Below are 13,915 nucleotides of genomic sequence, written 5' to 3'. Positions count from 1 at the left end.
CTCCTTAGTCTTTTATCATTGCTGTGTGTGTTCTTCTATCCGGATGTGTTCGGGCTATATTTCTATCGTGTTCTATACTCTGTACCCTAGCACTAATCTATCATTTTTATGTTTTTATGACCCAAATGTTTTGTCTGACTGCGAGTTGCTGTGGTCGCCTCATGTTCAATGCGGTGCGTCACGTCCGCAGCCGCCCAAAAGCTGTGGCGAGTTCTCTACCCGCTGCGCGGCACTCCCTCTACGTTAACTTTTGTCCTCCACCCGCTGATACCTTCTTTCTCGTTTACTTGACGACCTTTCATGATGTCCGCAGAAGTACCGAGATTCGCAGAACACTCCGTTTACCTGACCGTTCGAGATGCACGCGGTACCCTCACACCGAATCACACCCAGCAGGTGACGCTCATCGTAGCAGCTTGCTACATTGTTGCGATTGGCATCCTATGGTATGTACTGTTAACGAGCAGTCGTTGCGTGGAAGCTGAGCGCGGTTGGGTGCTGCAGGCATGTCCCGTACTTGTCGTTGATAAGTCAGTGCGGCTCGTGTGATGGACGGACTGTGATACTAACTTGAGCTGAATTGCAGTTTATCCGTTTAAGTGCGTGTGGTTGTTGGATGACTGACTGCAACGATGTTGTTGTGGCTTACGACGAGTCTTTGGCAGGTTACTGACTGTAGGATTCCATGAGGTGCGTGCTCATTCGTATCCGCGTACCCGACTCCCTGACGGGACGGTGTAGATGAGCCATGCGATCATGGGCGGTGAGTACCGGCCCCTTCGAAAGGGAACACATATCTAATTGCGCGAAGTCCTTACCTGCGCGCATATACACTCGATCGAACTAGACCGTAAGTGCCCTTTACACGCCCCGTCTCCCGTGTCTCATGCGCCGCAGCGGACGAGGGCGGCGCGACGCGCATGTCCGGCGGGATACCCTGGATCACCCTCCCTGCAGGCTACCTTGGCTCGTCGCTCATTGGCGCGGCGCTCATAACCTGCGGCTTCGACACGAACGCGAGCAAAATCGCATCGCTCGTCCTTGCGGGGTTCTTCCTCTTTACCCTATGGTGGGCGCGCAGGGAGTGGCTGTGAGTGCCCTGTTGTTCTCGGTGCATGCTTCGTTTCATGCGATGCGCGATGCACAGGACGTGGATATTGATCCTTGGCATGTCTGGCCTGATTGTTTTGTTCTGGTTCGTCAAGGGTGGGGTTGCGCTCCGGTACTTCGTGAGTTGATCCGCACTGTAAGGTCCAAGTGCATCTAGTTGATATCTCTGCGTTCAGATCCTGTTCATAGGTGTCATGTCGTGCATGTATGTCCTGTGGGACGTCATAGGTACGGTCTCTTCCTGCCCATACCGATCTCTTCTCACACATGTCCTGCAGATGATACAATCGCACGGAAAGTGAATAGCTCCGACGCTTCCGCGTTCGCGGACATTTGCGGATGTTGTCCATCACAAGGTAGTGCATGCTGTACATCCCCGTCTCCCGTTTGCTGACAGCGGCCGCAGTTTGGGGCGTCGTCTGGCTGATCATTGCGGGCTGTTTCTTCGCAGCGGGTATCATCGTAGGTATAGTCGTGTTTAAGGTAATCCTCATGAATATTTGAGTTCGAGGCCAAGATGCACTAATACTTCTATCGCCGTTACCGCAGGAGTCTGCCGCGCAGCAAGCATCGGACGCGAAACACTTCCTGCCCGTCCCAGGGTCATCCGGTGCTGCCCCAAGTGCCTCCTGCACATCATTCTGGACACTGTTCTTGTCTGTGGCATCTGCCTTCTTGATTATTCTGTGGTAGCTTCTGCATTGGGTGATGGAAGAGTATGAAGAATGAGAAATATGTGTAGGTTCTTGCGGAGTAAATTACAGGAAACTGTTAGCGGAGAGACTACTAGTATGATGCCGTTGTATTCGAAGTCGAGTTACCCTGTCGCTTGATGTATTATACCTCTCGATACCTTTTGAATGGACATGTCTTGTGCACTCTGCGACGGACTGATCTCCTGTGCCTACGGCGCGCGCGCGCGTTTGGCGAGGCCGCGCGCCAAACAATGCTCATGGTCCGTGCGCACGTCCGTCTGCTATAAGAACCCCTCCCGGACATTCCGTTTCCTTACCACTCTGGCCTTTTGGCTTAGATCAAGTGTAGTATCTGTTCTTAATAGTTTAACCACTATTATGGAGGCACCGCCTCCATTATTGGTTATCTAATTTTTGCCGCCCTTGTTCCCGATGCTCTGCTTGCAACATTGGGACGTGATGACCTTGCTACTGCAGTATCGGCTTGTGTCGTCGGGGGATCTCCTTTTTTCTTTTTGTTGTATCTGTTTTACTGTCCACTTGGACTGTGGAAGCTGTGCAGCAAATAGATGATTGGAAGATTCCCATTCAGCCGGTTTTGGTGGGTTTTGGATTTTTGTCTCCAGTAGTGGCAGTGTATGTGTACAGTAGTTTGGGGCCTTGTCATTTGTGTTTTGTTCAGCTTGATCTTGTAAACTATGGAGAGGTTTTCATGATGCTATTTCAGAAGATAGGCAGTAAATTATGGAGTTGTCTGCTTCATGAGTCTTTGTTTGAAGTTCGTTCGAGGATTCTTCACAGGGCGTGCACTGAGCGCGGCTGCCCGCTGGGGCCTGCTTTGGACCTTCGAGTTGGCGGTCTTGCTCCAGCCGTTACATCGGCATTGCTGCACCGGTATGTTCAGTGAATCAGCGTCGAAATCATGCTCACAGTAGGTCCATTGGGCTCTCGCTGTCGCTCCCGATGATGGTCTCGAGTTCTTGAGACATACAATTATTCTATAGATTGGGGTAGAGTAGCCCAATAGAAGTACAAAGATGTGATAACAACAACAATGCCTGTGGGGGAACTACGAACAAAGGCTCAGTGCCCTTGACAACAACGCCGACGTGTCGCTCATTGCCTCGGCCGGCAGCGACAGCGTCGCGGCGAGTAATCCGTGTAAGCCGAATTGAACTTGGCCGACAACTTGCTCTAGGTCCGAACTCGCAAAGCGGACGCTTGCAATTCTGGCAGGCAAGCCAGGCGTCTACCTGGGGTCGGTGGAGGCGGTTAGCATTCATGCATCTTCGCGAAGGTTCATCATTTCCGCCGAGCGAGGGGTAACACGGCACTCGAAAGGACCCGGAGCGCTGTACGACAGAGTCATGACTTATGCCTCAGTCGAGAACACAACTGTAACGGAGAAAGGCACGGACCTAACGACTCCATTCTCGCAGTGGACGACAGGAGTGATGGGCCTGCCATCTCTGTCGACGGCTTTCTCGATGTTGAACGCCGCGAGCGTCGTGACGACCGTGATGAATAACATGTCGTCGGCGAGGTGCATACCGGGGCATAGCCTGCATTCAAAACAGTGCACGCATCAGCTTGGACGGCCGAGATGGAAGGTGCGAACGCCTCACCGCCTGCCGAAACCGAATGCGAATGACCGAGGATCCGGATTCAGAAAGTTGCTCTTCCTGTTGAAGAACCGGTCAGGATTGAAGTCGGAGGGCTCAGAATACAATACTGGGTCGTGGAAGACCGCCCTGGCAAGAGGAGTGAGCAGAAATAGAACGAGCTCGACCAGGCGCGCGTACCAGATATTTGCAATGACGGTGGAGCCTGCCGGAATGTGATATCCCTCGTAAACATCGTCTCTCGTCAGACGATGCGGCAGTCCTTAGAGAGATGTAATGAGTTGCTATATCCAAACTTCCCCGTATAAGTCTTACCAAGAGGAGCTACTGGGTTCCATCGGTATACCTCCTTGATCAGCGCCTCCACGTAGGGCAGCTTGGGACGGTCGGAAAAGCTTGGTAAGCGCCCTGTTTCTATGACGCCGTCGACCTCTGCTTGTGCTTTCCGCTGCACATCGGGATGCAACGTCATGGCGAGGAAAAACCATTCGATCCCGGCGACAGTCTACACATTCGATCGCGGTCAGAACATCAATTGCGATCGTGTCAGATAAATTTCCTACTGTATCAACGGCGGCTGTGCGACAACAGTCTCAGATACTACGTTGGAGAGAAACGGTGAATTTCTCACCTGTATATGCTGTCCCTGATATATGTCTGTAGATGCTTTCGAGTTGCGGGTCCGGATGGACGTTATTCTGCAACAGACTTGTGAGCAGCGATGGTGCAGCGGAATCTTGAGCCTGCCTCATCGTAGTAAGAAGATCTGGCGCGGACGTAGACGGTGGAGAAACGCACCACATGTTCCTTAACAAGTCCGTACGCATCGTCCCGTACGTGGTTCACGGTTTCACGCCACGCTTTGGCTTGAGCCTTAAAACCGGCCCCGGGAAACCAGGAGGGCATATATTTCACTGGTAGAATGGGTTAATTTCAAAACGGGAACAACAGACAGCCGGCGCGACTTACAGATGGGTATCATGTCGACGAGATGGGCGCCGGGCGTTGTGGCCAGCCCGAACTCAAAAACGGCCTTGTCAGCCAACTGCACGAGGGGGTCGTCGAGGGTCTCAACGTCGAACCCAGTGATGACTTTGATAGCGGTGTTCGCTATCAGCCTGACCAACCTGTCAGTCAGAGAGTATCCGGCACCAGGCACTTGTAGAACGTACCATCGTATATGTGACCGGACTTTCGCGGGAGATTCTTGCAGCCTAGAGGCGAAGCGGTGTGCGTTCTGCTCCTGCATACTATGCAGCTTCTCCGCGTTTCGTGGGCCCATGACGCTCGACATAACTTTGCGGAACTGGCGAGAGCGCTCGCCATATGGACTCAAGGGGAGGAATTCTTGCCAGCCCACCCTGCCGGATAGGTGAGAGACAAGCGGATATCAAGGGGGACTAAACGTACAACTCGCAGGCCATGATAGTATGTGGTCGATCAGAGTATATGGCGCTCCGGTTCTTAAGTAGCTCGTGTATAGCGGTCGGCGAGCTGAGCAGAATGGTCGACCGACCCAACATCGAAAGATGTACGATGTCGCCTAAGTAAACCATATTGACGGCCCGAACATGCAAACATTGGCTTTCAGTCACTTACCATATCGTCTTCCCCAGTAAGCGAAGGTCAGCCACATAGATACATTTTGTGGAATCTGTAATACATTGCCGATGATGGGAAGCCCCAAAGGGCCAGGAGGTAGGGGACGACGTAGACGACGGTGAAGAGCGAACTTGATCAAGACAAAGAAGGTGGCAACCAAGTACAAGATGAGGAGAGCAGAGGCCAAAGAGTGATACATCGTGCTTCCTGTTGCTACGTAGAGAACAGATACGAGAGGACGACAGCAGCGTCATCTCCTATATTTATACTGGAGCGATGCCTGCGGAGAGATCTCGTCGGCACGTCCATTAGAACAGTAAGTCCGAAAAACGCGTACTTGTCTCAGAACTAAGTTAGGACGGTAACGGCGCGATCAGATATGTGTGCTGCAAGCAATGGATATAGCGATGGAGTCGCACCTGGCATACACGGGCAATGTTAATGCCGTGAAACCTATTATAATATCCAAAGCGCAAGGTCAGTAGTCATCATAAGTTTGGCTCGCTGTGGTGCTTTGACCTCGGCTCGGCCGAGGAGAAGCGGGTGGCACCCATAATAGCACCGTCGTGGCAGCTGGGACCATGTGGGAAGAGATGTCCAGCGTGAAAGGGTCGCCAGCGGTGTTCGTGGCGCCTAAGGTCTGCAATGCGGAAATGACAGTTACGGGGACGAAAAAAGCAAGGCATCGGGAAGGACCAATATTCTCGGGTATGTGGGCTGTCAGGCCTTCAGGCCTCAGGACTTCCATGCCTCGCCTCAGAGAAAAACACATGAAGAAAACATGACAGCCAACCCGAAATAATAGAAGGCCGTGACTCAAACCTGGTACACGGTTTTAGACTGCATAGGCTGCGCGAAGATAAACGTCATAGCGAGCGTGGATTACAACTACTGTTAGTCTTCGGATCCCAGGGGACACTCGAAACCATCTGAGCGCAATTGCAAACGCATGTCAAGATTTTACCGTACACGTCGAATACAAAAGACAGATTGCTTGAGATACATTGCCGCTGTTTCATGGATCCGGATTCAATGGAGGCATGGCTTCCCGCCTCCCTTTGACAGGCCATTCTTCCACCATCGTCGTGGCGTCCCACAACCTACCACCTCTCGCAACATACCGTATTTTCCTCGTCGCGCTGATGTCATCGTCCAGGAGATCGACTCCAGGCTGATATATGATGAAGTCCGCAAGCTTGCCTGGGGTGAGAGAGCCCAGTGACTCGTCGATTCCCAGAGTGATTGCAGCATCTGACGTGGCAGCACGGATAACTTCGTAGTTGGAAAGTCCACCTTCTTTCGTGAAGTACATCTCGGCATGGAAGTTGAAGCCGAGTGGAGGTTCACCGTGAGCGCCGATATGGGCACGCAAGCCCTTGCGAACCATCTTCGCCGTCGAGATGGAAGTGTTGAACAGAGCGTAAGCTACGGAAGAAGCAAGCAATTCAGTATCGCGGGAGAAATGAACGAAAGATGATTACAATTTCGAGGTCTCGAGGTCGTCTCCGACAGACCTTCCAGAATGTCATGCCGCGTGAAGCGTCTTAATCTGAACACTATCAGTACTTGCACACGCGTGGGCAGTGAGAAGTGCACCAACTTCTGATCGTTCGCGATGTCTTCTTTTGCCCAGATGTATTGCTCACCCATGACACCGCCGTAGTTTACTACGTGGGTTGGGGTAGAGCCTGTGCCACTCAGAGCGTACAACGTGAGGATATCATCGTACAATGCAGGTATCGGCAACGCATGTTCGATAGTTGTCATTCCTTCGCCACCACTTCGTCAGCTACACTGACAGTGACAAAACTACGCGAAAGCATACCGTCCACGATGTACGTTTGGTCCCAATCATTGTTCATACCCTAAAGCAGCTTCTTCAGTGGAAGCAGCAGCCACGTCAATTCTCACTTACCCCCTCAGGAACGCAGAGCATCTTCAGCTCCCGTGCAGCCAACAGCAACCTCTGACGCGATGCACTTAGAATGCCCTCGTAAGACTCCCACACGAATATAGAAGACAGCAGGAACATACCGTGAGGGCAAATTATAGTTCTTGTACGAGAAGCTGGAGGGACCGCCCTCAACCTTGATCCGGATGAGTGCAGAACGAGCTTCGGCCATATCGACGATGTCCTGATGGATACCTGGCGAAGCTGCACCGTAAATGACGTCCCCGACCTGGAAGATCCGCGGTCCCACGACTTGGCCACGCTCGACCCTAAAGCGCTCAGCAAATCCAAGCACATTGTCTGCGCTAGGGCTAAGCGTGCACAATCAGCTGTTGTACGACATGCTATCTGGTTGAAGACGCACGTACTTGTGCAGGGTCGTCACGCCGTACGCAAGGAAAGTCTCAAGCTCCCAAGACCGCGATGGCAGCTGAGTGGCAAACCCATTCCAGTGGGCGTGAACATCGATGAAACCGGGTATAACGAAGCCTATTACCATATCACGATCAATGGACAAAGAGCACGACAAAAGGAGCATACCTCCTTCCGCATCCAACACTGTAGCGCCGTAAGGAAGCACCAGTTCCTGTACACCCACTATGGCCTCGATCTCACCACCCCGTGTCACCAAAACGGCGTCCGTCAGCAAGTCTGAACGGAGCTCTCCCGTCTCCATAGTCAGCAGCGTCGCGTTGAAAATGACGAGGAAATCGGCATTCGCGAGAGAAGCTGGGTCCGCACCCACACCATGTGAGGCTACCGCTTCTCTCTTGAGACGCTGGATGCCTGAGGGATATTCTACGATTACTTCCTGGAATTGAGGAAGGTTCTTTATGCAGGAAATGCTAAACGACAGGGGGTCCTGAGCCGCAGCTGAAGAGCATGCGCTGATTTCGGAGACATCGACGTAGTGCAGGAAGGGGCCTGATCGTGACAAGACGTGCACTCGTGTTTACTAACCGATTCGCGGCAGAAGTAAATTAGATGCGGCTCACCCAGGAACCAGAATAGCTTAGTCCCATCCCGACTCCACGCGATACTATGTCCACCGTCAATACCCAGTCGCACAAGGCCAGCCGTCGCATTACCAGGCTTGCTCCAGACGGGCTCGTCGGCCTCGACATGGGGGACGACGTTCACATAGGAAAATTCCACGAAGGCGACCTTCCCTGCTTTCACAGTCCCCTCTGCATTGGGAACCACCGCGAGCTCGGTGGACATTCTCCCGGTAGCGAGAGTCTCATGCGTGTAGTCACCAAACTCGTTTGGCCCCTTAGCCAGGTCAATGACAAACGAGCGGCGTGGCGTTTGCACGAGCAGCTTCGCGTTCCTCCGCAAGAAGCGGATCTGTGACTTCAGCAGATCTTCCACGTCGATCTCGGAGGGCACGAGGTGCACGTTGCGCACGGGGATCGAGCTCCCTTTGTTCGCCGGCGATGGCAATGTAATTTCCCCGATGTACAACCCGGACCCGGCCGTCGCAACGATGTCCCCAGTAAGGTAGTCTCCCCCCGTCTTCACGAACGCAATGCGCCTAGACGAACCTGCACACTCACACAAGATGGGAGAGTAGTATCGACCGAAGGGCAGCCCCGTGAGCTCATACGCCACGCCAGACGTGAGATTCGCGAGCTCAAACGTCGTAAAGTTGACGTCGGACCACCGAGCATGGAGAACGAGGTCATCAGCGCCAACGATGAACGAAGGCGAGTAATACGGCGAGCCAAGATGGAGAGTCGGAACCTTCTCTGCGCGCGGGGCGCCCTCACCAACGCGCTGCACGTACGTCGCGCCAGCTCCCTGGAACAACGCTCGCGTGCCCGCGTCGTCAATGCGCAATTCCTGGAACGCATACACCCGCTGCGAGTCGGCCGTCTCCACCGCTGAGATATCCGTGCGCGCCGTCGCTGTCTCCGCGAGCCGCTTCTCAACGTGCGCAATGAAACGCACTGGCAAGGGCGTGCTGGCTGCTATCCGCTCCCCGCGGGCATTCGTCGACAGCGGGACATGGTATATTCGTCCTGCTGCCCAGATCACGACAGCACTGTCGTCAGGTGTGAATGCGAATGAAGGGTATGTACCCATCGGTGCAGAGATTGCACCAAGGTCATATGTCAGGCCGTCCCATACGTACTGTAGGGTTCCTGTTTCAAGGTCCCTGAGGGATAATCAGAACAAGTCACTGGCGATGCGAAGCACACGTACTTCAGAACGAGAACTTCCTTATCGCGTGCACGGCGGACGAAGGCGAGGGTGCGACCGTCTCTGGAAAGCTCAGGCCTGGTGGCACCTCCAGGGAACGCTTCAACAAGGGTGGTAGTGCGCTTCGACGTCACGTTGGTGGAGAAGATGGCGTAGATACCAGAATGGACGTCTGGACGTCCTTCAGTAGATGAATTTCTTCCCGACCGCAGAAAACGTACCCTTGCTGTATGAAAACGCGCCGTTGGTGTCCCTCACATTCTTCGAATAGATCAGTGTGTCATTGCCCCTCCAGATGAACTGTTCTGGACCGATTTGCTGGTCTCCATAGCGGTCGGGTCCCCAGCCTTGAGGGAGCGTCCGACCAATCACACGCTTACCACTTCCAACTTCGACTGGTGTGCCGGGGTTGGGAATGGAGTACTGCCAGCCTTCACCAGCGCCGAGGCTGCGCGAGGAAGTGTACCATTTCGTCGCGATGACACTCGAACCGGACGGGTGGAAGCGCGCATCGGACACCCAGCGGTACGTTTCGTTCGTCACGCGCTGAGCTACATATGGACTAGAATCAGCAGCGCTGTGCGTGCAGTCACGAACATACCTGCGAGACGGCCTTCGCTAAGGAGCCTGTTGTGCTTTCGCTGCGCGCTCTCCTTCACACCGCTCGCGAGGAGCTCTTCCTCGTGGTGCTGCACCTGCAACGCCGCCGCTAGCTGACCGCTCGCGTCATCGCGCCTGACGTCCATGATCTCGCATCCCGTCCACGGTATGACCCAGATATTCTCGACCCCGAGTTCCGCGTCACTCCTGAACACGAGCTTTTGTCCGTCCGGGGAGAAGTGAGGGTCAGAATCATGCGGTACACCGAGGAGGACACGCCGCGCGACCGAGATGCCGCCGGACGCGAGCTGCGAGGGAGAGTACGCGTAGACGGGCAGGCAGTAGAGGTCGCCGAGCATGTCGAAGACGATCTCGCCCGTCTGGGGGTGCACATCGAGCCTCAGCCATGTGCCCTCCGTCACGTCGTACTCGAGCTTGCGCGGGAAGTTGTAGTCGGTCGAGATGTCCCAAGGTGTCTGTTCGCGGATGGGCCAGATGTCGTCCTTCCATCCGCTGCTGGGATCTTCCAGAGCATCAGAAGACGCGCTGGCGGGTTGGGACTGCGTGCCACGATGAAGAGAGACTAGCGATACACGCAGGAGCGTCGAGAGGACTCCAGCCGCAATAACTAGCAGTACACCTGTTGTCAGAGAAAGTCAGCCCCGCTCATAGCCAGCTATGTGGGCTGGTACAACGCACCCTGGAAGATACCACCAACCTTGAACCTTGGAGATCTTTTCTTTCGCAAAAGGACTTCTCGGCTGTCTTTCTCAGCACCGATACCAAACTTCAGAGACTCCATCATCAATGCTGCAGGCAACAACACTCCTGAAGTCTGCAACAAGCTGGGGTAGAAGTTGAACGTTGAACGCTTGTGAGAACGTTGACGACATTTGCACCATACGGTCACGCCTCTTCTCGAGGATCTTCCGAGTCGTTGCCGACTATCTGTAAATTGACACTAGGATAGGCTTCACTTTTCGTGCAATTCTGGCAACTACAATCATTGTGAATGCAGAGAAACCAGTTCGTCGAGCCATAGGATGTTGCGCAAGGAAGTCGGTCCGCTGGATATCAGTTGAACCACTTGGCATGTGCTCAGCCACCGAGACTGATCTCATCCGCTCCTCTTCATACGCCCACTCAGCAATTATCCACGGTCCCCTGATGACTCCGATGAGCAAGCAATTTTTTTGACAGGGGAGCACGCCTCATCTCTGTTTCTTACCTTGATCAACCATGCCGTCTCTCGAACTGAAGACCAACGTCCACCTTGCTGATCCCAAGCCGTTCTTGCTCGAGTTCTCCGAAGTACGTATTGTTCTTATACTAATGATCTACGTATTCATCAGATCCGATTTGATTTCTAGTTCGCGGCGAAGACGCTGAACAAGCCGCTGGTATACATCTCGACCAGCTACACGTACAATGAGAACCTAACCTTCAATGGGACGTTCGATCCTGCGTTGTTGCTCACTATCGTAAGCCGAACTCGTTTTCTCGAAGTGGGTAGCTGCACTAAGAGACACCTTGCAGACGAGCCTTGGGAATATCAGCCCGGAGCTGAATGAAGGCTACAGCAAGGCCTTCTTCGATTTTTTCAAGAAGAAGTTAGGTGTCCCGGACAACCGCGGTTACATGTTAGTTAGATCTCTCCTATGGTTGAAGCTCTTTCTCCGTATCTGATATCTCCGTCGCAGCACCTTCTACGATCCCGGACTGGCGTACTTGGGGTAAAATCTGGCTCAGAATCTCTGGAAGTTGGCTTATATTGTTTTGTTGCAGACACAAGGCCACTACGTTCAGTGCCCTTTTCCGTTAGGGGCTTTACAAGGATGAAGAAGCGAAGCTTTGAAGTAATAGGAAGCAGCAGACATACTCCATGTACTGTTACGGTTTGTGAATAACCAAAAAGTTCGTCAAGGGATAACTGCTCGTTGAGGTGAGACACATGAGCTACTGTGAATATTCTGAGACGCGCCTCTCAACGATGCAAAGCTCGATACCAGATGACTATTAAGCTTGGTATGTTTTATGGTGACTTACCATATCTAGACGTTGCCGGAACGGCCGTGGACGCGGCACGATCGCTGACGCGTGCGGGCGGCACCTCGAAAAGCCTATCCGGTGCACTCCATGCCAGCCCCTGCTTCGACCGCTACCACTACCACCTCCGCATCCTCGACGCCCTCTAACGACGTTCGACGATGCAGCTCGCATCGTCCGGGACGCGCGCCTTGATAGGCTGCCAAACGTTCCGCTTCACACCCACCGGCGGCGGTCTCGCACGGATCGCTCGTTCGATACACATCCCGTCCACACCTGCGCAGACGCGGACAACCGCACAGACGCTCTTCAGACATGCTCGAACGCTCCTGTCGCGGTTCGCGACGCACCTCACCACTCCCGGCATAGGCTCGACTGCACACGCTGCACGTACGTTGTATTCCGGGCCGGCGCACACTCGCACGATCCAGCAAGGTCTGTCCTTGCCCGTTAGATATGCCCTCGCCCATCCGTTCCGTGCCCCGCACCTCCCGCGTGCTCCCGCTGTTCCGCGTAACACGACGCAGGTCGGCTTGGGCCTCGCGCGCAACTTCTCGACTGCGCGTCCCGTGTTCCAGAGCCTGGCCGACAATGTGCCGGTGAGCGGCCGCGCCTTCTGGGAGGCCGACTGGGACATGAAGATGCATGACGAGCGGGAGAAATTGCGGATGAAGAAATACAAGAAGGCGCAGGAGAAGAAGGCTAGGAAGGCTAGGAAGGAGATGCGGCAGACGCGTGTCGTCCCAGCGGAGAAGCCCGTTGAGCAGGTGGCCGCTGCCGAGGAGGACAAGTCTAAGGACGACCTGGAGCACTACTTCCCGGCGCCTACTACCCCCGATGTGACGACGCACCTCCTCATCCCCCTCGCACCCACTCCGACCGCACGCATGCCTTTGTCGCCTTCGCCGTACCCTTCAACCACTTCCGCACATCCGTTACTCCCGCTCCCAATAATCGCCGGACTGCACAATTCGCATAACACGCACGCCTTACGTGTGTCCTCGCTCTTCGCGCGACTTGATGCAGCCAAAGTCTTCACTTCCTCTGATGTCTGCTGCACTGCGCGGGGCGATCCTCGTGGTTTGTGCACGCTACTCGAAGTGCGATTCGTAGGCTGGGACGCCGCGCGTGTTCGAGGTGTGCTCGGCGAGGCCGGCAGCGGATGGTGCGTATTGGAGGAGGTGCGGAGCGGTGAGGAGCATGCCGAGTCCGCGAGCATGGACGCGATCTTGGAGGAAATGAGTGTGGGGAGCGAGAGCGACGCCGGCGCAGAGGCAGAAGTGGAGAATAGCGCACAGCCGGAGGTATGGCACCAGAGCGTGGGCGGGATCGACCCCGCGCACTCGTTCGTCCTCCCTACACTCGATTTCTCCGCGTCGTTCCCTGTCGCGTCGGATACGTGGTCCGCCTCTCCGCCGTTGCCGGACGTCCTGTCGCTCTCGTCCGGGTTGTCATCGCCATTGGCGGATCTGGAGTTCCACAATGCATGGTCGTCTGCGACGCTGGGCCGCACGCCATTACCGCCGTCGTCAAGTGCCATCAATTCGGGTATCCCCTTCGAGACTCTTCACGGTGATTTCAGTGATACGAACTCGGATACGAGCTGGATTGACCCACAGTTGTCTCCGGCTGGGTCTGACTCGCAGAGCTGGTGTGGAGTAGGATTCAGCTCCAATTTTTCAGACAAGATACAGTCAGAGGCTGAAGTGTTTTGATACATAATCCTCGCATTCCCTCTCTCATAAGTCTTCTTCAGTGTACGCTCCTTGCTGTTTCCGGATGAAAATTTCTCTACATAACAATCGAATGCATGTATGATCCAAAGGTTGAATCGAGCTGGTCGGAATCGCACGCTTGCGTTGTTTGCACACTGTTCATTGGCCTCCCGAATTATTTGCGTGCGGTGGCTATGCGTTCGGTAATTCTGGATCTTCCGGAGTAGAGCGGTTCCAAGGGTGAGATGTCTACCACGCACGCAATTCCTCCCGCTGCTCAGCTGGCCAGTATTTGGTTCGCTCAGGAATTCTGTGAGGGCAGCCGAACTCTCTAACGGCAAACAACTTTTCTTTTGCCCCCAAAATTGACAC

The 13,915-nt window shown here is 54.3% G+C and overlaps 5 protein-coding genes across 5 annotated transcripts; 3 read left to right on the top strand and 2 right to left on the bottom strand.

Annotated features, from left to right (window-relative positions):
• Positions 1-300: 300 nt before the first annotated feature.
• Positions 301-1,803, top strand: SCP_0411570 (hypothetical protein; the record flags this gene model as incomplete). The annotated part of the gene is made up of 12 exons (XM_027757884.1): positions 301-446; positions 505-530; positions 587-599; positions 666-690; positions 742-763; positions 812-850; positions 898-1,090; positions 1,148-1,229; positions 1,287-1,338; positions 1,389-1,466; positions 1,517-1,593; positions 1,660-1,803. 12 exons carry the CDS (start codon positions 301-303, stop codon positions 1,801-1,803), a joined length of 897 nt encoding a protein of 298 aa, XP_027613685.1.
• A 1,281-nt stretch (positions 1,804-3,084) lies between these two features.
• Positions 3,085-5,228, bottom strand: SCP_0411560 (Multifunctional cytochrome P450 monooxygenase af510; the record flags this gene model as incomplete). Its single annotated transcript, XM_027757883.1, has 12 exons — positions 3,085-3,157; positions 3,224-3,367; positions 3,431-3,556; positions 3,608-3,689; positions 3,743-3,932; positions 3,991-4,004; positions 4,059-4,170; positions 4,226-4,341; positions 4,397-4,545; positions 4,600-4,788; positions 4,838-4,970; positions 5,027-5,228. 12 exons carry the CDS (start codon positions 5,226-5,228, stop codon positions 3,085-3,087), a joined length of 1,530 nt encoding a protein of 509 aa, XP_027613684.1.
• An 816-nt stretch (positions 5,229-6,044) lies between these two features.
• Positions 6,045-10,587, bottom strand: SCP_0411550 (predicted protein; the record flags this gene model as incomplete). Its single annotated transcript, XM_027757882.1, has 13 exons — positions 6,045-6,454; positions 6,511-6,578; positions 6,630-6,798; positions 6,855-6,894; positions 6,945-7,008; positions 7,064-7,291; positions 7,349-7,469; positions 7,521-7,904; positions 7,976-9,138; positions 9,186-9,354; positions 9,404-9,733; positions 9,784-10,422; positions 10,482-10,587. The coding sequence occupies 13 exons, from the start codon at positions 10,585-10,587 to the stop codon at positions 6,045-6,047; spliced, it is 3,891 nt and encodes a 1,296-aa protein (XP_027613683.1).
• Positions 10,588-11,021: 434 nt separating this feature from the next.
• Positions 11,022-11,604, top strand: SCP_0411540 (Tautomerase/MIF; the record flags this gene model as incomplete). The annotated part of the gene is made up of 5 exons (XM_027757881.1): positions 11,022-11,093; positions 11,153-11,263; positions 11,319-11,422; positions 11,483-11,515; positions 11,568-11,604. 5 exons carry the CDS (start codon positions 11,022-11,024, stop codon positions 11,602-11,604), a joined length of 357 nt encoding a protein of 118 aa, XP_027613682.1.
• Positions 11,605-11,989: 385 nt separating this feature from the next.
• Positions 11,990-13,543, top strand: SCP_0411530 (hypothetical protein; the record flags this gene model as incomplete). Its single annotated transcript, XM_027757880.1, has 1 exon — positions 11,990-13,543. One exon carries the CDS (start codon positions 11,990-11,992, stop codon positions 13,541-13,543), a length of 1,554 nt encoding a protein of 517 aa, XP_027613681.1.
• Between the last annotated feature and the right edge of the window lie 372 nt (positions 13,544-13,915).

This window comes from Sparassis crispa (assembly GCF_003851025.1).
Source record: "Sparassis crispa DNA, contig_000003F, whole genome shotgun sequence".
In the NCBI taxonomy this organism is placed as follows: domain Eukaryota; kingdom Fungi; phylum Basidiomycota; class Agaricomycetes; order Polyporales; family Sparassidaceae; genus Sparassis; species Sparassis crispa.
This window is presented reverse-complemented; position numbering and strand designations above follow the sequence as displayed.